At 30.2% G+C, this 25,146-nt stretch overlaps 1 protein-coding gene across 2 annotated transcripts; it reads right to left on the reverse strand.

The window, feature by feature from the left end:
- Window positions 1-2,544: 2,544 nt before the first annotated feature.
- Window positions 2,545-24,562, reverse strand: LOC130900530 (neuroglian). Of its 2 annotated transcripts, XM_057811228.1 has the most exons (12): window positions 24,242-24,546; window positions 20,645-20,733; window positions 20,463-20,589; window positions 19,796-20,407; window positions 19,547-19,737; window positions 19,184-19,459; window positions 16,653-16,922; window positions 16,025-16,599; window positions 11,396-12,825; window positions 10,164-10,267; window positions 9,468-9,565; window positions 2,545-7,734 (listed from the first exon to the last, which is right to left on the reverse strand). In XM_057811228.1, the coding sequence occupies exons 2-11, from the start codon at window positions 20,709-20,711 to the stop codon at window positions 9,471-9,473; spliced, it is 3,747 nt and encodes a 1,248-aa protein (XP_057667211.1). In that variant the 5' UTR covers window positions 20,712-20,733; window positions 24,242-24,546; the 3' UTR covers window positions 2,545-7,734; window positions 9,468-9,470. The 2 variants fall into 2 exon arrangements, with proteins under 2 accessions (XP_057667211.1, XP_057667208.1); XM_057811225.1 differs by lacking the exon at window positions 9,468-9,565 and having other exon boundaries at window positions 24,242-24,562.
- Between the last annotated feature and the right edge of the window lie 584 nt (window positions 24,563-25,146).

Below are 25,146 nucleotides of genomic sequence, written 5' to 3' on the forward strand. Positions count from 1 at the left end.
CTTGTAAGGGTTCATACAACGATGTCAAAAGAATGTGAAGTGCCCCAAGGCTCAGTACTAGGTCCTATTTTGTTTCTTCTATTTATAAACGACATCGCCTATCTAGACGTCAGTGGTAAAATATGTCTATTTGTCGAAACTAGTTTTTCTCGGAGCAGTCCTGAACTCACAGCACTTCATAGGACCATATTTAGTGTACTAATCACCCATTAAATCATGGTGCAATTCTAATCTTCTGTGTCTCAACGTTTCTAAAACTATAGTTTTAATTTATAAAAATACATTGCTGCCTTTTTTCATTAAATATAACCACATTGACGTCCATGAACCTGTGAAATTTTTAGGGCTTGTTGTGGACAATTCCTCGAAATGGGAGTTACATATTGCCACCTTATCTAAAAAAATAAGTTTCTCCTGTTTTGTTCTGAACTTATCCACAGTTCATTATGCCCGTATTGAGTCGCATCTATGGTATGCCCTTCCTTTCTGAGGTACGTGTGGTGCGTCTCTATTTGTGTGAATCTTCAAACTGCAAAAAAGAGCTGTTAAGATATTTACTCGGACTTAACAGCAGGGCTCACTGCTGGGACTTCTTTAAAAGATTGAAAATTCTTACTCTTCCTTCCTTATTCATCTTTGAATCAGTTTGCCTAATTCGGAAGCACGCTTCTCCAATTTCAAAAAGATCGGTTACCACGGCTATCCACTTAGAAACGGGAAGCAAGACCTTTACCTACCTACTCCAAGTTCAGAATTAATTAAGGGCTCAATATACTGGTTTAATTTTTGCTATGGACTAATTATTACCTATAATTATTAATTATTACCTATAATTGTCAATATATTCTTCAATATATTGAAATTTTATTTCATTTGTTTTATCTTTAGTTATTTTTGTGTTTGTTTTTTAGTTTTGACAAGCTATTGTCTACAAATTGTAACAATTTTTTGAGAATAAAGCATTTCTCTCTCTCTCAAAGTTCGACGTACCAACCTGGTGATAGTAGAAGACGGAGGTGTCGATACAATTTTCACCTGGCAAAAGATTTTGGTGGACCTAATATCGTAGCAATGGTGAAAGTGCAAAAATGGAGGAAGGCAGGTCACCTGGAACGTATGAATACTGATAGAGCCCCATCATTATTATTACGAAGCGAACTTGGAGGCGGCCAACTTAAGACAAGAATTATCGATTGAGTAATATTGGACGCAAGATCGCGTGGATGAGAAATTAGCCAATGGTAACTTAAGACCGGAGATATTGTAAACTATTAAACAGGCCATGACCCACAAGTGGCTGTAGCGCCAGCGAATAAAAGAGGGTCAACACAGGATCAAAACAGGTCAACAGCTTATACCCTTTGCAATTTCGAGCTATCATAGATGTCATATTAGCAAAAGGGCCTATGGACGATACGTTGTTTGGAGGCAATGTAATTTAATATTGTTGAGTCGTGGGCATGAAGTGAGAAAAGTAGTTTTCTTTCGAAGAACAATCAAGATTTTTGTTTTGGGATTATTACTTTCTCATTTACAAACTGAAATCATACATAGTTGGTCACCAAACGGTAACATTCTGAGACAATCTACGTCTACATCTAAGTTTTCTATATGATCATAATATTCCTATAATAAAAGTTGATTTTTCATACGTTTGACTTTTATGCTAAAGATTTTCGCTTCACCTTCTTTCATTTCTGTTAGTATTTTTCTGCAACGTCAACAATATTTTACACGCAGGATAACTACAAGTCCCTGGTTGGAAACTCAGGAAATCAGTCTCAGTGAAAGTATTTACAACTAATACTTTGATACAGTGAGGAAATAATATCGAGTCCGACGCCACCAGATCTCTAACGAATAAAGAAAAAGGTGAAGAAGCCGGTTATAAAATAATATCACCATAAAAGGATTTGATTACATTGGATGTGGTAGAAGGTAAAAAACTAGAAATGAAATTTGTCTAAATACTCAAACTGAAAATCAACAAATTAATTCAACTTATGGAAGTACTCTTAAGCTAAAATAATAAACGAAATAGGAATATTTGACGAAACACATAATAGGCTTATTAACATGACACAAATTCTATATCTGAGTTATTTTCGAATTTCAAATTTCATGTAACCTGAATTTTGAACGTATTTCAGACAGATCCCGAATCCATTAGTGCTGGCTTCTATCGGTATTTTTACATTAATACTTCAAAGATTGTGAGACATAAAAACTAATAATAAAAAATATCTTGCACGAATGTATGACTTGAAGAAGGTCTCATAAGATTCCATCCAATATTTGTAGCATATAACAAAATAAAATTAAAAGCTACATATCATTACAGTTTATTTTCCCATTACTTCTATTTATCGAGCCTGTATTTCTGTTTCCATATATAATTTGCGTCAAATATAAGCACATTAGTGTGACATAGAAAGTTGGTTAAGTTAGGTTAGGTTAGGTGTGGGTCAGCGCATATTGTAATTTTAATAGGAAGAAAATTATGCATCATATTGAAGATAAGCATCGACATGAAGTAAAAACTAATTTAATAATAATATTTTATTGTGCAAAAAATATGACAATTTCATTACTTTTTAAATAAGTTTTTGTATAAAAAATCTACAACTAAACATTAACCATATACATTAATATGGTGAGAAAAAAAGTTTCCTAAATCACTATACTTTATACCTTGGTAAACAAAAATCCTAAATGTTATACTATAAAGCAAAAAAAAAATAAAAAAATATAATTACAATATACAGATGTGTTTCCAAAAGTCTTTATTTAATCTATAAAAATATATTTTCCCTTACCCACACATTAAGGCCAGATTACAACTTCGTATTTTCTAATGAGGGTGGATTTTTTCATATAAATGGGTCTTTTGACTAGAAAAACAAGTAGTGAAAAAGTATTTAGAGAAAGAAAGAGATGGGGACATAGATATCATAGTATAATTTTTTGTTATAAAGAGATAATCAATTTTACAACATTTTTAATTAACTTTCACGGATATTCAACTTTCTTCATTTAGCTTCCAAATTACAATTTACAAAATGACTAAAAGTACCAACCGAGTATTGATTCAATTATTTAGGTCATTCTCTACGCACCAATATTCCACTCTGAGTATTTTATTTAATAAAAACCAATTGATACTATATTTTATATCAAAATCCAGGATAATTTTTAGAGACCTTTAGAAACACGCTATATATATATACATACATACAACTTTCAGCTGTGTTTGATACAGTTCTAGTAACTTTATTTGTACAAAAAATATAATTAATTTTCGCAAATAACTAGTAACGCAGTTATAATAATATATAGTAATAATTACAAATATATTAAAATATATTACCTAACCAACAATAGTGCAAAGCAATAGTTCTGCAATTTTGCAAATACATACATATAAAAAATCGTATATAGTGCTTAGAAAATATTTCCTTATACCTCACACATACGGAAAGCAGTTCTAAGAATATAAGAATTTAAAATAAAAATTAACCAGTAAAGTTGGCCCAAGTTAAATCATTCTTACGAAAGCTTTTATCATCCGGCATATAGCAAACGTAATCTTATGTGCATCAAGTTGGAAACGCATTAGACAATCACTGGAATATGAGCACTTTGGCTAAATATTTGTTTTGGTAATAGTACCCAATACCTAGAGTAAAAGTAAACTGAATTCTATAAACTAAATCCTCAGGAAATATTCTGTACACCAAAAAATCAAGAAGCATAATCAATTTGGATGGCTAGATTATAGAAAACAACGAGAAGAAAGTACCTAAATGGAATGTATCAAGCATCAATAAGAGACATTATAATTCTCATGAAAAGCACTTCACTGTGGGAATGCCTTAGAATAAAATTTCCATTACCAAACATGTAAAGAGTATAGAAAATCTAAATATGTTATAGTGAAATATATATGACTTTGCATTTGCTTTGTGCACCAAGTTACGTTTGTGACATAGGATGTTAAACATAACAGCAATAAATATGCTACCGAAATAATAACAACATTTTTAGCACCGCCTTTCTGTTAGTCTGCACATTCAAACGACCAATTGCATCACTAGTACACTATAGTATTAAGATAAAATGACAGTAGAGATATTGCAGTAATCTTTGGTGGAGAGTTGAATTCGAGTTGCAAAGATTGATTTCGAGAATAAAATTTACCACTTTAAGAAAGGGAAACTGGTAAATGATAAATAAGACAAACAATATTTTTTTAAGAAATCTGAATGAAAATAACTAACAATTTCTGCAAATAAAAAGTAACGGTCTGTAAAAATTGTCTATAAAAACAGGACAAGACACAGGAGGTAACTTTGATTCAATGTGAATTAAGTGTAAGCATTGTCCACACAGTTTTTAAAATAGTAAGGTTTTCGGTATAAATGTTTTATAGACGATACTAATTTACGATGTGTCAATTGTTCAAAAACTTTATAGCTTTGACTCGCATAATTATTAAATCTGTCACACATCCAAATAAAATTATTCATATTTCTTTTGACATTTTTGTATTTTTACTTGTTTCAAATAGTAATTTAGCCATCTATTAATAGAAGTGTGAAATTTTTTTTTGTAATTTTCAGTGCACAGTGACACAACTGGTACAATTTGTCTCATTTCAAAATATTCAAAATCGAGTTCTAAAAGTTCATATTCACAACCACACCTTACGAATTTTGTTTGTAATTGACATTTTATCAATAACAAAAGAATAAAACAGTTGAATTATCTGAAATAAAGACAAATTATTTTACTATACTCCTTATAGATCTATTATTGCCAATTCTAGCTCCACAAATCATTACTTTATAAAATTCAGTCTCAAAAATTATATTTTAAGTAAAAAAATAGCAATGAACTGAAAACTTATTTGAATCAAAATAAGTTAATTCGAAAGGAACACTTTGGTATAATAATTAGTAATGAGTTTAGCTGCATACTAGTTACTTATTGCTATAAAAATTTTCACTCATGTGCTCTAAGACAATATTATATAAAAGTTAATACGAAAGCTCAATAATACTGGCCAGTATTGGAAATTAGGCTGCCATTATAGCAGAGATACAGCTGCCACTGCATACCATAAATTATTCTTCAAGTTGATCTGAGAGACATTTAGTTCACAAACCAGGAGTTCCTTAGATTATACTTTTATTTCTAGAATCTATTTTATTATGAAATGTAAAGCTAGAATAGTTAAAATTGATAGCAGAGACTGCCACAAGGCATTGGCAAAATAGTCAAGATTAATAAATCTTTAGTCAACTTCCCCATTCTCACATACATACTTACATATTATGATATATATTTATATATGTACAGGATCTTCAATAAGGACTAATCAGACTTTTGCTAAATATTTCAAGAAATATACACAAACTACTGGAGAATCTAGTTCTACAACTCAACTAATTACAACAGCAGTTATCATATCTTTCAACTTTAAACTGAATGTTTTGAGAAGAGTCGTTGCCAACTTGGTGATAAATGTGATTGTTGTCAGGTTATGACAATAAAATACCAAACATTTAAGTTCGGAAAATATATTGAAGTTAGTCCACTTTGGTGTTTTCTTGCCACGTTCCCAATAAAAACCGCTCATAATATAGCTGGCAAAGACTTCTTAACAATTCATATAAATATATATACATTTATGTTTCTAAATATTCTTGACTATATATAATAAAATTTGACGTTTCGACATTTCCTTAAGTCTTTATCAAAATATGATATTGACACTGACAATTGATTAATATAAATACGCAAATTGTCAGTGCCAATATGATAAAGACAAAGATATGTTGAAACGTCAAATTTTATCTTCCAAAAATTATTAAAAAAACTAATTTTAAAACAGAAGAGACCTAAAATCAAGAACATTTAGATGCATATATATATAGATATTTATTCGATTATAATGTAAAATACATATTTAATATCGCCACTGTAATTATTTAGTCATATCACTAAGCACGAATTCACCAGTTAAAACACACACCGTACGAATAAATTGCTCGTCTTAACAAATGTCAGATCAGCCTAACAATAATCAAAAACCCTGTTGAGAAATGTACCAGCGTACAGTTCAGATAATATATCAGAAAATAGCAAAAAAGTGTAGGTTAGAAGAGCAGGAAGCATCAAGCTTATTCCAAATAGAAAGTTTGGAAGAATATATTTTATTTTGTGAAATATTATCCTGTACTAAAATTATTAAATATTAAAAAACAATACTTAAAGTTAGTTATAATTAAATAACAGTTAAGAAGTACAAGTACAGCCAAATTAACTAGAGCAAGTCAACAAGAAGTTTATTTAGATATAACGAAACCGATTTCTTTATTGAACTAGTAATTATAACGAATATTTATTCTATAAAAACCAGTTTACAACAAAGCCGGAGTGAGGGGGTACATTCCATAAAGTAAAGATAGGAACAATCAAATTCATACTTCTTTCTCAAATTTGATTAATAAAATCGTTTTTGAAAGGAAACCAAGAGAATATAATATTTTTGTTTGAAATTTGAAAAATGTGAGTATTTAGTGTACTTTGTTTCCAGTATCAGAATCGCATTAAATATTTCTTAATCAGCTTTACTTCACTTCTAAACTGTCTTGAATAATTAGAATTTGAAAACAAAAACAAGATGGGCTATGGTGTGTTATACTGTTTCTTCAGAAACATTTTATTTAAAAATACCCTGATGAAGTGTCAAGATTAACTGAAAAAAGTGAGATAAATCACGTCCAATAAATGGCAACTTTTCAACAATATGTCTTTGAGCAATTCATTCTAGCTTATATTATAAACCATCAACTATTTATCTGTTTTATAAGAGTACTAAATATTTAAAAGAACTCTGTTCTCTTGTATAAGTTCACGGAGTGAATTGCTCTAGAACTCAATTGTTCTCACTTTAAATAAAAAATCTAGTCAGTTAATAAAACTTCGAAAACAGTTAACCTCTAAATAAATTTGATAAATAAGGCAGTGTCAGTAAATGATTAAAAAAAGAATTTCTTCTTCTTCTTATCAACACTTTAAATGGTAATAACTTCAAAAAAGGAGATAATTATCAAACTTGGCTCGATAAAATCCGAATAGGCATTAAAATATGATGTTATGGATTATTATTGATTATAATATGATTATCTTCAATTACATATTGATCAGATTGTACCAAGAGAAAATTTCAATGGAAAAATTTTTAAATATAGACGCATTTTTAAGTAATATAGAGAAGAATTTGCACCAATATAATGAGATTCGATTGAGTACTTAATGTTGCTACAGAGAGCTGAGCAAAAATACAAAATTTAAAAATAAATCAGTTTCTACGCAACACTACAAAAGTGTCTTCGATTCATTAATTATTTAACAAAAATTCTCTTACACTACTACATTATTATTTAGTTATTTTGATTATGATAACTAGAAATTATTGATATGGACGAAATGAATGTAAAACAATCACGGTCTTTGCGAAAAGAACACATTCTATTGGCATTCATTGGATAATCAAGAAAATTTCAGTTGAGATACGACACATAAAGCTATTCCACAATCACGATATTATCTAAACATAAGTGCCCATTGCATTATTATTTGTTCCCTGCATAGCCGCAGAAAGACCTAACTGCTTCATGTTACTAGGCACATATTGCCCGATGAAGGACCCGTCCTCTGTGAAGCGACCTGTCAACAATTGCAAATTTAGTTCTATGTTCAAAAAATTTTAGTAAATATTTTAACCACTCCGGTTCACATAATGAATTTAAAATAAAGTCAAAGGTGTTAATTTTCAGTTAAATAAATAATAATTAGTTCACTGATTTGGTGAAAGTCAAACAAATTTCAATTAACACGTTTGGTGATAATCAAAAAGTTTTAGATACCGTGAAAGAAAAGTGAATATTTTCTCAAAGTTTATTAAATCTAATCACAATTAGCTATCTCAATGCACGTCACGTTTTTTTCATTCATATTTTTCAACTATAATTTCACTTTACTTTATATGAAATGATTAATCTGAACTATTAGGATGATGTAAAATCGATGTTGAATTATATTCTTAGAAGACACCATAAATGTACTTGAAGGGTGGTACTTCAAAAATTGGTATGAAAAACAATCAATCAAATCCAATTTATAAGCAGAGATGTGTAACTTGCAAAATATCAAAGGCCACAACTAAAACCTCGGCCCAGTCCATATAGTCTTAAATTATAAGTTGGAATTTCTGGAACCGTTGGTGATATTCATACTGAACACACTTTTCAGAAGTCGATAACATGGTTATCGAAACGTGCGTTAGATAGCGTAATTGTAAAATTTTACTTTTACTGTTTTATCTTTCTTTTTGAAGTGTTTTTCTATTAATATTCTATTTTTATTAAGTTATGAAAATATTATATGGTGAAATTTTATTTTAAACAGATTACACAAGACAGGTATTCAAAGAATTTAATTTTTGTTAAATAAACTTTTTTGGAGCGATTGAGAGACTATTTTTTATAACAACCACTTTGACTTTGTTTTGTTCTGTTAAATAGCTAAACTTACGCACATGCATTAAAACTTACCAAAAAGGTGAAACAGTTGCACTCTTCTATATCAACATGCTAAATCAAATACTTTTATAACTTATTCAAGCCGCCAAAATACTCTCCCAGTTTATATGATAACTTCAAATATGTTTTATAGATTTTCGAAAATAAATTGAATACGCTTGAATACTACCATTGAAAGGAAGTGAATATTAATAACGATTACTTTTTCCATATCTGACTTACTATTAAGTACAGTTGACTGAATGAAAATATATGTGAATAAAATGCTCTAGGTATCAACTTAAGAATTCAAGTTGATATGATTAATACTGTAACCGTTTGTATGGCTGAACATTTTTATAGTCCAAATAAAGTGGGTATATCAAACTATCCTCAAAAGAGAAATGCCATCATGGACTTTTTTGTAGAACTACAGCAATATCCTTATGCACTTATGTGTTGGTGAAAACTGCATGAAAATCCGTTCAGTAATTTAGGATTTATTCGAAAACACGACGGAGGACTTTAGAATATACAGAGATCTTCCTCGTTCTTCTATTCAAGATTTTTAGAGGGGAAGAAATTACAGGATGCAGATTACATTCAGCCCAGCTTTAAAAACCATATACCATATAGAGATTATTTTATGACATACAAATACTTTCTATGTACCAAAAGAGAGACATTTAAATAACAGTTTCAAAAACTAGCACTGTTCAACAATATAATGCGCAAAAAACGGATCATTGCACTATCTATGCAATATATCAGATCTAAGCGTAATGACAGAAATTTTTACTAATATATTTAAAATTACCTAATATTGTTAGTAAGCTAAATACACACGTTTGTTAGTTGTATGCCGAAAAAAAATCTTACACATTAAACTAGTGTTGCGAATCCTTGTGACGTTGTTTCTCCTTGACCCTTCTTTCGGCCATATTGTCCAATAAATGACCCATCTTCATTCATACCCTCTACAGAGTTCATAAAAAAATAAAACAAAAAATAACAAAAAGATAAAGAAAATAAGGAAATTTCAACCATTTTTTTACTACATTCGCACATGCTGTCATATATTAAGAAGTTAAAGAACAGGTATTTCCAAATTATTGATTTTAATTTATATTTCAATATAATAGTGATATATATGAAAAATTTACTTCTGATTAATTGAGGTCAAAAAAAAACAATTTTTACAATACTTGGACAGCACAATGTTTTGAATGATAAGTTGTTAGTCATATTTTTTACAAAAAGTTGTATTCAAGGAACAAAAGTATAAAAATCACAATAGTAATAAACTTGCAATTCATCAATAATTCATATTGAAGTTATAATAACTCCGTATATGAAAGGCGGTATTTTCACTTGATAGTCAATGAGACCCTGCAAATTGTTTATAAAATATAATCCCAAGATGTCATTACTATTACTATTGTTATATTACTATTTTAAAATTAAAATTCAATTTATTTGGAGATACCCATACAAAATATGTAACTTAAATTACTCATAATTCATAATTACTTGTTTAGGTTAAAAGTTTAATACAAACTTTGTAGGTAAACTCACCCGTGTCACCATCTCCATACTCAGCCATAGAATCTGTATCACTTTCTGGACCTACTTTAGGATCACTACTCATTGAAGCGCGGCCATGAGATTTGTTGTCTAATCTATATAAAAATAAGTAGATAGAATTAAAATAATTAAAATTCATTAAGTATATAAAATAAAAAAATGTGAATAATTGAGGCAATTTGAAAATCTTGAAAATTGTTCATGAAAATAGTAAAGGACGTAAAAAAACTTTTCTATATCTCTCAGTTTTATATCAGGGATCTATCTGAAATTTTCACTATAACCTAATCAAATGTTAACATTATCAACTGTTCAATCATTTGAATATATAATTATTTATCAATGCTCCATCATTTCCTCTTAAATGTGAGATACATGTAGTAGAAAAATCTTCACATGTATATAGGGCGATTCTTTCAATTTGATTTAAAAACATTCACAATTTTATTAAAAAAAAATGATTGTTTTTGTTTTTATTTGTATATGCTTCATACAAAACTTTATTATCGAGTTTTCATATGAGATGTTTTTTGCAAATGTGTAAATATATACATTGAAAAAGCAGAAGTTGCGGAAACTGTTGAAATGCGTTTTGAATTCCAACCAAAAACTAGTTTTAAATAAAAAGGTGGACAACATCCGATCAAATACCATTTTGGTTGACTGCATTGGTTAACATACATTTACGGTAATACTAAAGGCATTGATAAAAGCGGGGAATCCTGACAGTATATGGGGGTATAGATTTACATTTAAATTCAATATTATAATTTAATAATCAATCCACATGTATTATTTCTTACTTTAACAAAATGATGATGACTATTTGTTTAGTGAATTTAAATACATTATTTTCAGGGTTTACATATATTTTATAAGCACGCGAATGTTTTGAATGGAGTGTACTTGTCCCTAGAATCGATACTTTATCTTCCGGAAAATTATATCCCATTTTTCCAAATAAAATGGAACTTCAACATAATTTTACCTCGATATTTTCTACGATTACACTATTAAGTTAATAGGAAATTATTTATAGTTAAGCCTTGGTCTTCAAGCGCTAATAATAAATTTTGACAACTATGCTTAAAGATCTCACTCGTCAGTAACGCCAATTGTTGAACAAAAAACTATAATTTTCATTGAATATAATGTATAATAGATTATTTTTTACATTACTAAAGGCCATTTTATATTTATATTAATGCGAAAAATTAACTCACGGTTGTGAATACTCATGGAATCCTCCTTCATCTGGATAATCATGTCTTCCATTAGCTTGTTCTCTTTCATGAACTGCATACTTGCCTCCACGGTTTCTTTTTATTATACAAACAATAATAAGTACTAATAGTAAGAAAGCAATGGCCAGCATCATTCCTATGAACCAACCAGCTGTAGCAACATTTTCTTTAGCTCTAATTATTGGACCGTCGACATCATTTGTGCTAATTTCTTTAACATCACTGTCAGTCATTTGTGCTGAAGATTGGCCGTCAAAAGCTGTAACTACAAACTCGTAAACAGTAGAGTCGTCTAGACCAGCAATATCTATCCAATTTTCATTTTCTTCTAAACGTGATTGTTCCCAACTGGCTTCCCCTGATTTTCGATATTTTACAAAGAAACTTGTACCGCCTTTTCCATCTTCAGCAGGGAGCCAGTGAATTCTTACAGTGGCAGGTGGACCAGGCTTAATGATTTCCCAATCAAAGTCTGGTTTGGACGGTTTTATTGCACCAGCAGGTTTTGTTGTCCTTTCAATAAAATATCTCTTTGATTCTCCAGCTCTTGTGGTTGCTGCTATGTACAACCGATATTTCGTCTCAGGTAAAAGATTCCCCAATTTGGCTCGCTTAATGTTCGGATCAGTTATCTGCGGTTTTCTGGGATTTGGTTCATCAACTTTCATGAAAGGATCAACTTTAGACCAATAAATATTATAACCAGTTAATATTCCATTAGGTTTATCAGGCTTCTCCCATTTCAGCATGAATCCTGTTGATCCTAGAGGATATGCCTCTAAATCTTGCATTTCACCTGGCTCTCCTTCTGGGGTATCAAATGACAATGTTTCACTGGGAGGTCCATTATATTTTTTATTATATACATATACTACAGCATAATTTTTGGTATACGGATCAAAATTGGAAACCAAAGCTTTAGAACTTCCTCCTTGCACCTGAATTTCTTTGGTTATACTTGATGTATCACTCCAAGTTTTTATTTTGTAACCTTGAAAGTTACCCTTCACAGATTCAAGAGGTACAGGATCCCAGCTTAATAATGCCGTTGTTGGACCTTGAACAGCCAATAATGTAAAATTAGTGGGAGCTTTTTCGGGTTCACTTTCTCCAGAATAACCAATTACTTCTTGTGGCGCGACATTTGCTTCTCCCAATTCATTTACCGCATGGACTACTATCTTATATTGCTGATAGGAAGGTTGGTTGGGAACAACATATTTACTTTGTTTGTAATCGTTAATTTCAACATACTCATAATTAACACCGTCGATAGCTCTTTTGTAACCTACACGATATTTGAAACCAGGTGCGCCATGTTCTATTTGGGGCATTGGGGTCCAACTTATTACCAAATTATCAGGTCTATCTCCTTCTCCGTTCACATTTTCCGGATTTTTGTGAGGCACCTTCAAACACAAATATTTTTTATATTATATTTAGAGCAAAAAAGAGACTAGAGCATCAAAAATTGAGAGTAAGCAAGAAAAACTGAAAATATAATACTAGATAGAACAATTGAAGAAATAAGTTGATAAAGATGGTATGTGCACGTCTCAGGAAAAATGCTTTCATCCATTTATTAATATTCTAATATACTAGTATGCTTATCAAATTTTTCAAATTACGCATTTTCAACAACATATTTACAAAAATTAAAATAATGTCATACTAGATTTTCACTTTCTAGTGGATTCATGGCGTATGTACAAATTTAAGGACACATAACCTTTATCCACATTCATCAGTTCGATAATCCGGTTTTTAGTGTTTTGAATTGTAACTTTTGAGGTCATGTAGCATTTAATGCTAGTATGTATATAGTTTCAATAAACATATTAGGATTGTCAAGTTTCAATGATAAAAAAATATGAAGAATAAAGGAACGAGAATGAATAGATGCAACAAGCAAATATTTTAAAACAAGGTAGGAATATATAATTAAATATACTGTGGTGCCCTAATGTCTCTATATATGTGTGTTTTTTATCCTCTGATAAGATTGAGTAGACATTTACCCACCAACAGAAAAATAACTATACTTTTGATTTTAGGAGCAAATATGCGTCTTCCGGGGATAAACGTGAACAAGGAACATATTGAGAGGAAACATTTTTATAAAAAATGGCTTGTGGAAAAGTAGAAAAAAATGAAAAAAAAAAGATATGCAACGGTCAATTGAGGTGCATATCCTCGCAGAAGAAAAAGGAAAAAGCTCATGAGAAGGAACGCAACCTTAGAGAAACAGAGAAAACATAAATCAGCGAGTCTGACAAAGACTGAATATATCACTCAAAAAGAAGAAATTATACCAATTATTCTTATATAAAAAAACGATACTCGCTGCACGTGTAATTTTGGGAAATATACTGAAGGGCCTAAAGCAAAAATCAATATATAATATGTGCTACATCAAAATGAATCTACAACAAGCAATACCTCTGCCAAAGCCTTGAACATCAAAAGCGTTCTTTCTGCGTAAAATGTTAATGTATAATTTCGGAATGGACTACATAATCTCTTTAGCAGGTCCGGATTAAGATTTATAAGGCCCGGGGCTAAAATAATGACGGGGCCCCCTTAAGGAATTAGAAAACCCGGAAAAATTCACAAAATAATATCAATACGTTAGATTTGTGGTATCAACACATAAAAAAATACAGAATGATTTCCAAATGATGGGGCCCTCTTGGACCTGGGGCCCGGGGCTATAGCCCCCCCAAGCCCCAAGCTTAATCCGGCACTGATCTTTAGGAACAAAATCCTTCTTTAATAATGATAAAATAGCAAAGTTATCTTTTCTGATTCTGTGAAGGTCTAAAAAAATTTCAATTCACTATTTTGTTGCTTTTGTAAGATTAATGTCGAATAAAAGCTATAATTATCGAATTTATCGTGGTTAAAAATTTTGAAAAAATAGAGCCCAACTTCCTGTTGGTAGTAGCTATTTAGATTCTAATAGGAAAAATATAAAAAGTTCTAAGGTAATATCAATCTATAATCTAGATATAATTAAGTCTCCATGTACTAAGCATAGTAATTGTATAATTATAAAGAATTCCAGCTAATTGATTTGTGAAAGATCTAAGATACTGAAGAAGACAGGTTCCTTAAAATTGGAAAAGATTGAGAACTTGAGACATCACATCAATTTTGTCCCTAAAGAGTACAGGTCTTTTTGTGAAAGCACATTAAATTACGAGGCATATTTTTCAAGTAAGTACCGTTTTGCGATTCCGCCGCCGCATCCCCAAGGTCTGCGTTCCGCACATGCGCGCTGGTTACCTACATCCCTTGTCTACGCACTGACGCCATTACAGTCTGATTCTTCATTGTGTACGTTGTTTACTGAGTGTTTAAGATGCCTCCGACAATCGTGAGTCCCGCCGATAGTGAAGAACGGGCTGTTATACGATTTCTTAGTGCTAAAGGCGTAAAACCGATCGATATTTATCGTGAGATCTGTCAAGTTTACGGACAAAACATTATGAGTGATGGAATGGTAAGGAAATGGATGAGAGCATTTAAAGATGGCCGCACAAATGTGCATGGTGAAGAACGGCGTGGGCGTCCTTCACTCGTTAATGAAGATTTGGTGCTCTAGATCATCCTCCCTACAACCCTGATCTGGCGACCAGCGACTACCATTTGTTCCTGCACTTGAAGACACCTGGGCGGTCAGCGTCTTCGAGACGATAACGAAGTCAAAACAGTTGTGATACAGTGGTTAACAAGTCAGGCGGCAGAATTTTATGAGGAGGGTATTCAAAAACTGGTGCCATGTTATGGCAAGTGCCTCAATATTCACGGATATAATGTAGAAAAGTAGATTAAGGTACAGGCTTTCATGTAAAAATAAAATTATTGCGATATCTTTGCACTTATTTTTTTAATTCCAAAACGGTACTTTCTTAAAAAATATGCCTCGTAAAATAAGGAAAATTCCAAAAAGAAAAGACATACTAGTTTTTCATTTATTTTTGGAATTTCCCTTTAAAAATTTATATCAATTATATTTGGTTCTACAGGTAAAGTAAGCAGAAGGTGAAAAATAAATGCAAATTTTATATACATAAAACACTTTTATTCTCTTTTCTGTCACACTTTTTAAAAATCTCTGTGGATATAGGAAATATGTTCACAAAATTCAGAATATTTAACTTCTTTCCCATTAAATTTTAAGTATAAAAAAATTACTTCTCTAGTCTATCTTGGAAAAATATGTTAAAAAAAAAGATGAGAAACAACTCTCAAATGTTAATTACAAACAATAACTATGTGACATATGACCTTTATCCCCTTATGTCTTGAATTATGAGATACACTGTCGAGAAATAGATTCTTTTATATCTAGACACAAAGCATGATCAATGATAAATGAGATGAATACCAACATAAATCAGAAAAAAGATTGTGTTATAAATGCTTATAAAGTTAAAGAATTATTAAATCCGTATTTATTTTACTTATAAGAAAGTGAATTAATGAAAAATGAATTTATCAACTTAATATTAATTCAAGGCAAAACCATGTAAAACATTCACACCCGATATGAAAATGTTACTAAATGAAATCATCATGTGCAATTACAGTTCTGTCTCAGCTTACCTCGGGAGGTGTTGTGCAAACGTCAGAATGCATCGATGGTTTTGACTGACCAATTTTATTGACAGCTATAACTCTAAAAGTGTAGTTGGCCCATGGTTTCAAAGGAACATTATAGGTTGTATCGGCAGAAGGAACTTGGCTGAAAAATTTCCATTCTTCTGGAATAAAACTGGTATTATATTGTAAAATATAATATGAAATGGGAGCACGATTGTCACCCATAGGATTCCAGCTTATAGTGGCGTCTTTGCTATGACATTCAACACCTAGCATTTGTGGTGTGTTTGGAACATCCTGAACAGTTAGTTGAGCCTTTGCTGATGCTTCATCTAGCTCAGTTCTTGCTAAACATGTGTATGTACCAGAATCTAATTCGTGCGTTTTCGTTATTGTTAAAGAATAATCGGATGATTTTACAAATCTCGGTTCGCCTTCAAAATCGATGGGTTGGTCATTTTTCAACCAAATTATATCTAAGTTAAGAGACTCATCAGCTACAGCATTACATCTAAATGTGGCTGGAGTTCTTGCTTCTACTTCATAATCCTCAGGACCATCCGTTATATATGTATGAGCTACAATAGAACTTATTTTAATCCCCCCAAATATATTAACTATGTTAACTTACATCTTATATCTAGTCTGGCACTAGCGGTGGTATTCCCAAGCTTGTTCTCAGCATAACATGTGTAGTTACCTCTATCATCAAACTGAACATCATCAATAACCAAGTCCCCATTTGGTTGAACAGCAAATTTACCCCCTGTGAGTTCTCGTCCATTCTGAATCCATTTTACATTGGGCTTGGGTGCTCCCAGAACTTTACAAGTTAAAGTAACATTCTGATTATCTACTGCTTGAGTATCTCTAGGAGCTTCTATGATTTCTGGAGATAAAGCTGAAAATACACAAATACCCAAATTAAATTTAAAAGTAATAAGAAAATCAACACAATAATTTTCCATACATATATCCTGAGGATGTATAATAATTTCGTTGTAACCACTAAGCTACATGAGAGATGTTGGTTACTATGATCTTTACTTTTCTGACAATTACAGACTTGTACTACGATTGTGAATTTTCAGAATAACTTTAGGAAGTTTCATCAGTATGGTAATTCCATATTCATCATTATGTAAAAACTTGAAGTTGAAGTTCACAGTTTGCTATAGTTTAATTAAGAAAGGTATAGAGTAATAAAATCTCATTCGGTATGCAAAGGGACCACAGAGTGAACCAACGAATATTCAAGCCACTTTCATAGTTTGGCATTGATTTCATTGTAAAATTCTTTCTTTTTATCAAGTGCAGGTAGTACCACCCGGGTTAGGGTCAATATATGGGTTTAGCCTATTGTTATCCATTCACATAAAAATTAGGCATTATGTACATAGTATATTATAAATTATAAAAAATCATAATATTCTTCGTCATCTGAGGAACTGTCATCTCTTCTTGACGTTATAATTAACAGGTCGACGCGACGGTCCGATCGATCAAGTAGTCAAGGTCCCACATTTTCTCCTCTTCTTTAATGACATTCTGGACTGCTTTTCGCCAATTCACCTCCATAATGGTTTAATCCTTTCACTTGCGCCCATATAAGTTCTATAGGATTTAGTTCGCAATGATATGGCGGTGTACGCAGCACAGTTACACCATATTATTCTGCTATATCTTCCACGGCATATTTCATAAAACGACGTTTGTGTAAATTTACTATAGCTAATAGTTCTTTTTTTATCAAATTACCTTCAAACTCAATACTTTGGGTGGTTAATCAGTTAATAATTTCTTGTTTTCTCCAAGATAAAGTTGGAGTCTTCTCTATGCGTCGATAATGATAACTTGCATTATCCATAATTACTACTGTATCAGCCGGAAGATATTTTATCATTTCACCAAAATAGTCTTCAAAAACATCCGAATCCATGCCCTCATGGTAATCCCCCATATGACACGACTGAAAGGTCAGCAAACCTTCTTTTAAAAATCCCTCTTCGCTTCCAATATGGACGATTATTATTATTATTATTGGAACATCTTTTCGTTGGTGTAAATGTCGCCATTTTAGTACTAATCTTATAATACTGAGTACACTATTTACGCCTTAACAGCAAATACTAATGCGTTAAATTAAACAAATATACTTGTAAAGGTCTAAAAATTTTAGGTGAGGCACCATTGCCCTTACAGCGCATGGTTAAGCCGAATTTGAAATAGACTATAGTAGTTCCAAATGGTCTTATAAAAAAATAGAAACTAAGACCATGTAGTACAATGGTTTGTATCTCAACCTTTATTCATGTGCATTGTAGTTCTTACATTTTTTCAATACATATGTAAGATTATTTACACTTATAAATAGAATTTTGAAAAAATTCTTTTTCGTCCAATAATATATATATATATATATATATATATATATATATATATATATATATATATATATATATATATGTATATTTTTTTAGGAATGCTGAATTCTTCATTTTAATGTAAATAGCTTTTGTCTCGCAAATTCCTTTAGAACCAAATTTTCTTTTACAAATTGTAGTGTAGTATAGTTGCCAAGATAATATAGTACCAGAATAACTTTTGTTATCATTGTAACTAAATCCTCAGTCTCAAGTATGAGGAAAGAAGCAAATCAATTTCTAAAATTTCTACCGTGTAAGATGATTTGACTGGACCATTTTAGATAACTAGAAAACAAAAATAGAAAACATGCCAGCAACATAATTCTGCTATAGATTTGAAAAATCCAATTATGTGAATAATGTCAAGCAGATTATAACTTTGAAAATGTAAAATATACTGTTTAGTGAAAATTAAACTCTATTTTGCTAACAAAGGTGTTTTCATCAATTCAAATTTCAGACAATTTGTCTTAATATATTTTATTGTTAATAAACTTTCATATATAGATTCATTTGAATAATTGATAATTTAATTAATGCTATCCTTTCTCCCCTTAAATTTTCTTTGTCACATCCATTGTTTTTTTGATTTTTTCATAAATCAAGACAAATCGAAATAGTATAACAATAATAAAAGAAAAATTTCCGCTTGCGTTACTAGAATCATTCATTTTATTAGGTAGATAGACCAAACTCACTGAGACATTGAAATAATTGCAATAACAACCATACTAACCCAAAACATTGACATAGACATCTTTATAAACATAACCTAAACTGTTGGTAGCGTTACAACCATAATTTCCTGTATCATTTTTTTGCAGTCTTTCAATTATAATTTTATTGGCGAATACTTTCCGTCTAGGATTAGCAACGGATTCTTCAATAGGTTTTCCATTATGGATCCACTTGATCCGAGGCTCTGGTACTCCACCAGCAACACAGTTGAACTCAACAGTTTCATCTTCAGCAGCATTAACCTTCTCTGGTTCTATTTTGAAATATGGAACAGCTAAAAATATATCAATTATGTTAGTTAGTTTTTGTTTTATTCTCAAATCTATAAAAACACAAAACATAGTCAAAGATGTATAAATACCTAATACTTTTAAATTAATAGAATAAGATTTTGCATCACCAACGCCATTACTGACTTCACAAGTGTATGTTCCTTCATCATCAAAATCCACAACTTTTATGATTAAAGATTTTCCATAATTTCCTTGTGTTATTCGATCTGAACTCTGTACCAATCTTCCACCTTTTTTCCAAACCGTTTGTGGTAGTGGTCTAAAATATATACATATTTGGAAATATTTTTATCAAAACATGCCTTAAGTTTACTTACGTTCCCCCAAATATACAGAATAGCTCAGCACGTTTTCCTCTGTAAGCAACTTCATTTTTTCTAGTAACATATTGCTTAACAGGTTCATGTTTATTTTGTGAGGCTGAGACTCCAGAAGAGACTACATTAAGCAATACTCTGTTGCCATATTTATATTCATACTTTGTGGGTGAAGTTGCAGCACAAGCATACATAAAAGTATCAGTAACATCAGCCTTTGTTAAATTAGAAAACCACAAGTTTCCCTCTGGATCTAGTGTCATACGAGAGCTATTAATAGTTTTGAAACCGCCGTTAGTGTATAAAAAAATCCAGTGAACTATCGGTTTTGGCCAACCATCTGGTGGTTGGCAAGTAAGGTTAAATGGTTCACCTTCGTTACCAGTTACAGTCAGTGGTTGAGTGGCTTTGAATGAGTTGAGCTCTGCTTTGCGCATGTATACTGAATTGGAAGTAGCAATACCATACTGGTTTTCTGCAAAGCACTGATACTGACCTAGATCTACATCAGATGGCTTGGTAATGGATAATGTGCCTCGTCCTGTTTGTTGTGATATTCTATCATCGTAAGATTGCCATTGAAATGGTTTACCATTTTTAATCCAGTGGTATCTTAAAAGTTATAAAAATGAAAATCATTTAAATAAAAATCTACAAATATATTTACTTTGGAGCAGGTTCCCCTATAGCTTCACATTCAATGTAGAATGGCTTATCATTTTCACCATTAGTTTCAACTTGAAATAATACTTCATCAGTAGGTGGTTGCTTCACAATATATGGAGGTGATGGTACTGAAGATTAAAAAATGTAAGTTTATCAATTAATAAAAAATGATTACATAACTACCTTCCCTAGCTATTGTCCAACTAATGTACAATGTCAATATGAGAAAGCAATCTAGACTATATTTCATGTTTATATGTTACTAAATGTATCTGAAACAAATAAATATATGAAAGCAGTAAATAGGTGTGAAGGTTAATCATAGGAACTAAGAATAGCTGACAATTATTGGAACCAAGTAAAGAATATAGATATAAACAGTTAAGTTGATGTAACTTCTAATACAACAAGAAAGTATGAACTAATTTGTTTATAGCTGTGAATACAAAAACTGTAAATGAAGTTTCAAGTCATGGGCTTTTATAGCTCTTCTAAATGTGTATGTAAAAATCTATGTATATTAATAGACAAATAAAAATCTCCATATAGGTAAACAATGTTGACAATATTTTATAGCATATTTTATTTGCATCACTCATAAAACTAAAATAGAAATGTAATTAATATAACCAAAACATCATTTTAACCAAACAGAAGGAGTCATAGTACTCCTACACAAATTATTTAACTACTAAATTAATGGCTTTGAATTGATGAGTGATTTCAGTGTTAATTACTTTTAATTTTTGATATATCTTTTTCAGATCTGCTAATAAGTTGTTGGCATGAACATTATTGAAATTATAAGCTTAACACCTAAACTCTATATTTTTAGAAATATAGCTCGTTCACAGGTGTAAGTCACTATTAGAAAAATATGGAATTACCACATAAACACCATAATCTTATCTATACTAAACACAACTTCAAAAGCAGAATTCAACATTGGTAGCCTAAAATAGCTTTCTCGTAGTTTTCTAGCTGGTGGCCTTTGTAAGTTAAGTTTAGGTTATTAGAGCCTGATGCCATTCTTTACTAGGACTAAGTTGGAAATGGAACAATTGGTAAATCAGAAACAGTAGGGATATTCTACATATACACAGAGACTCATCCCTTACTATGTAATAATTAATTAGTATTTTCTATGAAGGCAAGTTGAATAAATACAAGATTACATGAGATTATTTTGTCATGACTATTTATAGAAATATGCAAAATTATATCATATAAATGATTCATTTCCAATTTGACTACTGTATAATTACTAATGCAGTATAACTAAAAACATAAATTTAGTAAAATAATCAATTTTATTCATAGGATAAGTTTAAAATTAGATATTATGTAATATGCATATTATTTTTCAGAATAAAAATATCCAAAAGAAAACATAAATTAATATCAGTACATCTTCTACTTAGTTAAAGTGACTTGTTTCAGAAACTGAATACCACTTTTGGACAGTTATACCCAACAGTCTCAGCACATTTCAGTTTATCAAATGTTTATATTCAAAAAGTATACATATCAGCACAACATAAGGGTTTTAAAAATATTCTGCTTAGTTCTAATAACAATATATTTTCTTAAACTATATAAATTACCGGGAGCAGTAAAATCCAGTCTATTTCAGTGGCCTATTAGATTTTAGTTATTTCTTCATATTAATGGAAAACTTTTACACATTTAAAAAATACATGTGGTAACCTATGAACCAGGGTCTTTCACAGATTTAAAAGCAATTGTGCATAACATTCTATTTCAAATAAGGAATGGGTGATAATTAGTAACAAATCTAAGCAATTTTTTACTTTCCTTCAGCTTCTTACTATTTTATGTAACCTTTTAACTAAGTGAAAAGCTAAATGAAAAGAATGACAAGTTGAAGAAATCTATTATATTTGAAACTTTTCTATTTATTGGTTTTTACTTTTTAATACATATAACATATTTTTTGGTCTCATTTATCACTAATGGGTCTCATCTCAACCTAGGTCTAGTTGTGCTCTTGTAAAAGAAGATATATAATTATATTTTTGAATAGTTTCAGTATTTTTTATACTATTATTAATCATAAGTTTTTTCTACATTGTAAATTCATTTTTACACCTCTGTACTAGTTCAGTCATAGGTATTTGGCGTTGAATTTTTGATCATTTAGAAAGTTATTTAATTGGTTTTAAATGTCAATGAATATGTTTGATAATAATTTGGTAGTTACGCATTTTACACAAAAAGTGGTAAAATATTGTGAAAATATTTTGCTTAAGAATTTTTAATACCTCATTACAAAGTAATATTTTGATAAAAACTAAAAGAAGTTGAAATGTCAAATATTTATCAGTCTTAAAAAAATTATAAAAGAAACTAATTTTAAATCAGAAAAGATCTAAAATCAAGAACTTTTAGAAGCATAAAAATTTCAAAGTAATATACCCATATATATCTCAACTAGGTCTAGTTGTGCTCTTGTAAAAGAAGATATATAATTATATTTTTGACTAGTTTCAGTATTTTTTATACTATTATTAATCATAAGTTTTTTCTACATTGTGAATTCATTTTTACACCTCTGTACTAGTTCAGTCATAGGTATTTGGCGTTGAATTTTTGAACATTTAGAAAGTTATTTAATTAGTTTTAAATGTCAATGAATATGTTTGATAATAATTTGGTAGTTACGCATTTTACACAAAAAGTGGTAAAATTATAAAAGAAACTAATTTTAAATCAGAAAAGATCTAAAATCAAGAACATTTAGAAGCATAAAAATTTCAAAGTAATATACCCATATATATCTACTGTGCTGTAAAATAGAAATATATGAGATGCCACAAACCCCATCGATATAAGACCTAACCATCATATTAAAGGAGGACGGTAATGCAAATATATTATTGTATTCAGAGAATTGGTTAAAAAGAATCAGAATATTAATTTCACTTACTTAACTTTGTAATGACTTTATTAATACTTCAATATAATTAATACTTAATATAAGAATAATTTAATTGTGATTTAATGAAATATTAATAGGTATTATGTAATTTACAGTATGTACTATATATACCAATAGCAATTCAACCATTTACCTAAATAAACATGTATTGTTCCTCAATTAGATACTGGTCAGTCACCTACTATTAAAGAATTTATGAGTTACTCATAAAAAAAATGTATGGACCACATTAGGACAGCCTGCAAAACTGGAAATGTATATAGTATTTTCATTCCTATAGAGTACAAATTAGAAGTGCAAAGATGGTGAAATTGAAATAAGTTGACTAAAATAAATATGACTTCATTCTTTCTCAACAGTTTAAATGACAACATTATTCATAAAGTATAATTTTACAATTATAATTACCAATGATGATATTAAAAATAACTTTTGGTCCCAAAAAACAGAAAAATATATTCGTGGTTCACATAAAAAAATGTACTATAACGCCGCAAAGGTAAACCAACCCATATAATTAAGGTAACTGGTGCCTACATGAATCATTCAAATTCATAATATAATTCTTATTTTCAATCCAAAGAATTTTATAATTGTTTTATTCTCAAACATCCCACAAATTTTAAATTGTAAGTAATAATTTGGCCAATTCAGCAGATATTTACATTGTTTGAGAAAAAAACAGTTAAAATTAGAGCAATTGAATGAACAGTTAGGTGTCAAAAACAGATATAAATAAATAAGTAAAGCACTCCCTATGCGTTTAATGAAACAATACAGATTATTTTTGATAACAAAATGATACGAAAAGATAAACTTACCAAAATATCTATGAAATGTTTATCATAACGATTATACACAAAATCGAAGCACAATGATAGGTGCGGTCGTCTCGCTCGGATCTAGCAGTGGATGTCGATGTTATCGCTGTCACTTTACTCCACTAATCAAACTGAGAAATCGAACTGTCAATTCACTAAAACTTATTCAAAAATATCTGGTGAAAAAAAATTTTTCTCATACTGAATAAGATGTTAATATTATTACAGGGGATTAGTTGACTCAACAAGATAATGAATCATTATTTTAACAAATTAACTGCAGTGGGCGTGTTTTAACCACCATCTACTCTTGCTAAAAACATAAATATCAAGTTCTCTTCACAGATGTTTTGTGCTCCATGTCTTTACATGATGCAGAATCTTTATTTGTTGGATGATAATGGTTAAATTAAATCTATTCACTTTATTTCCGAGATACGTTAAGATGTTCTCACTTTGAATTTTCAAATATTATTTATAAGTAAAAAACATAAACGTACATTTATCAGCGTCAACAATGCAAACAGGGGCTTAATGACAACTCAATTTTATTAACAATGGGATCTGTTATTATAAGTTACATAAAGAGACTATTCGTCAATAGATGGCAGCTTTGAAATTTTTCTAGTGGAAATTTTTTCATAATATCAATAACATTTTTTTGAATTGTGTTTTCAAAATGTTTTTATTTGTAATTTTTCAATGTAAGTTCAGTTTAGAAAACATTTTGAAAATTTGAAATAAAAAAAATTCGAATTCCATTTGAGAAGCCGAAAATAATTAAACATCAACCCAAAAATAATTGTGTTTGAAAATATCTCAAACCCAGAAAGATATGAAAAAATCTGTAAGAAAGATATAGAGACAAAGAAGAAATTACCAATGTAAATTGGTCATAAATGCGT

Source organism: Diorhabda carinulata, chromosome 1 (assembly GCF_026250575.1).
Source record: "Diorhabda carinulata isolate Delta chromosome 1, icDioCari1.1, whole genome shotgun sequence".
NCBI classification, from domain to species: domain Eukaryota; kingdom Metazoa; phylum Arthropoda; class Insecta; order Coleoptera; family Chrysomelidae; genus Diorhabda; species Diorhabda carinulata.

What these genes read in the sequence shown, in the direction of transcription:
- LOC130900530 (XM_057811225.1), bottom strand. Translation starts at nt 20,711, where the DNA reads ATGAAATATAGTCTAGATTGCTTTCTCATATTGACATTGTACATTAGT. An exon ending in TATTAATTTAAAAGTATTAG is followed by an intron (nt 19,460 to 19,546) that starts GTATTTATACAT and finishes ATATATTTTTAG; the next exon opens with CTGTTCCATATTTCAAAATA. An exon ending in TTCCATGAGTATTCACAACC is followed by an intron (nt 10,268 to 11,395) that starts GTGAGTTAATTT and finishes ATTTTTATATAG; the next exon opens with ATTAGACAACAAATCTCATG.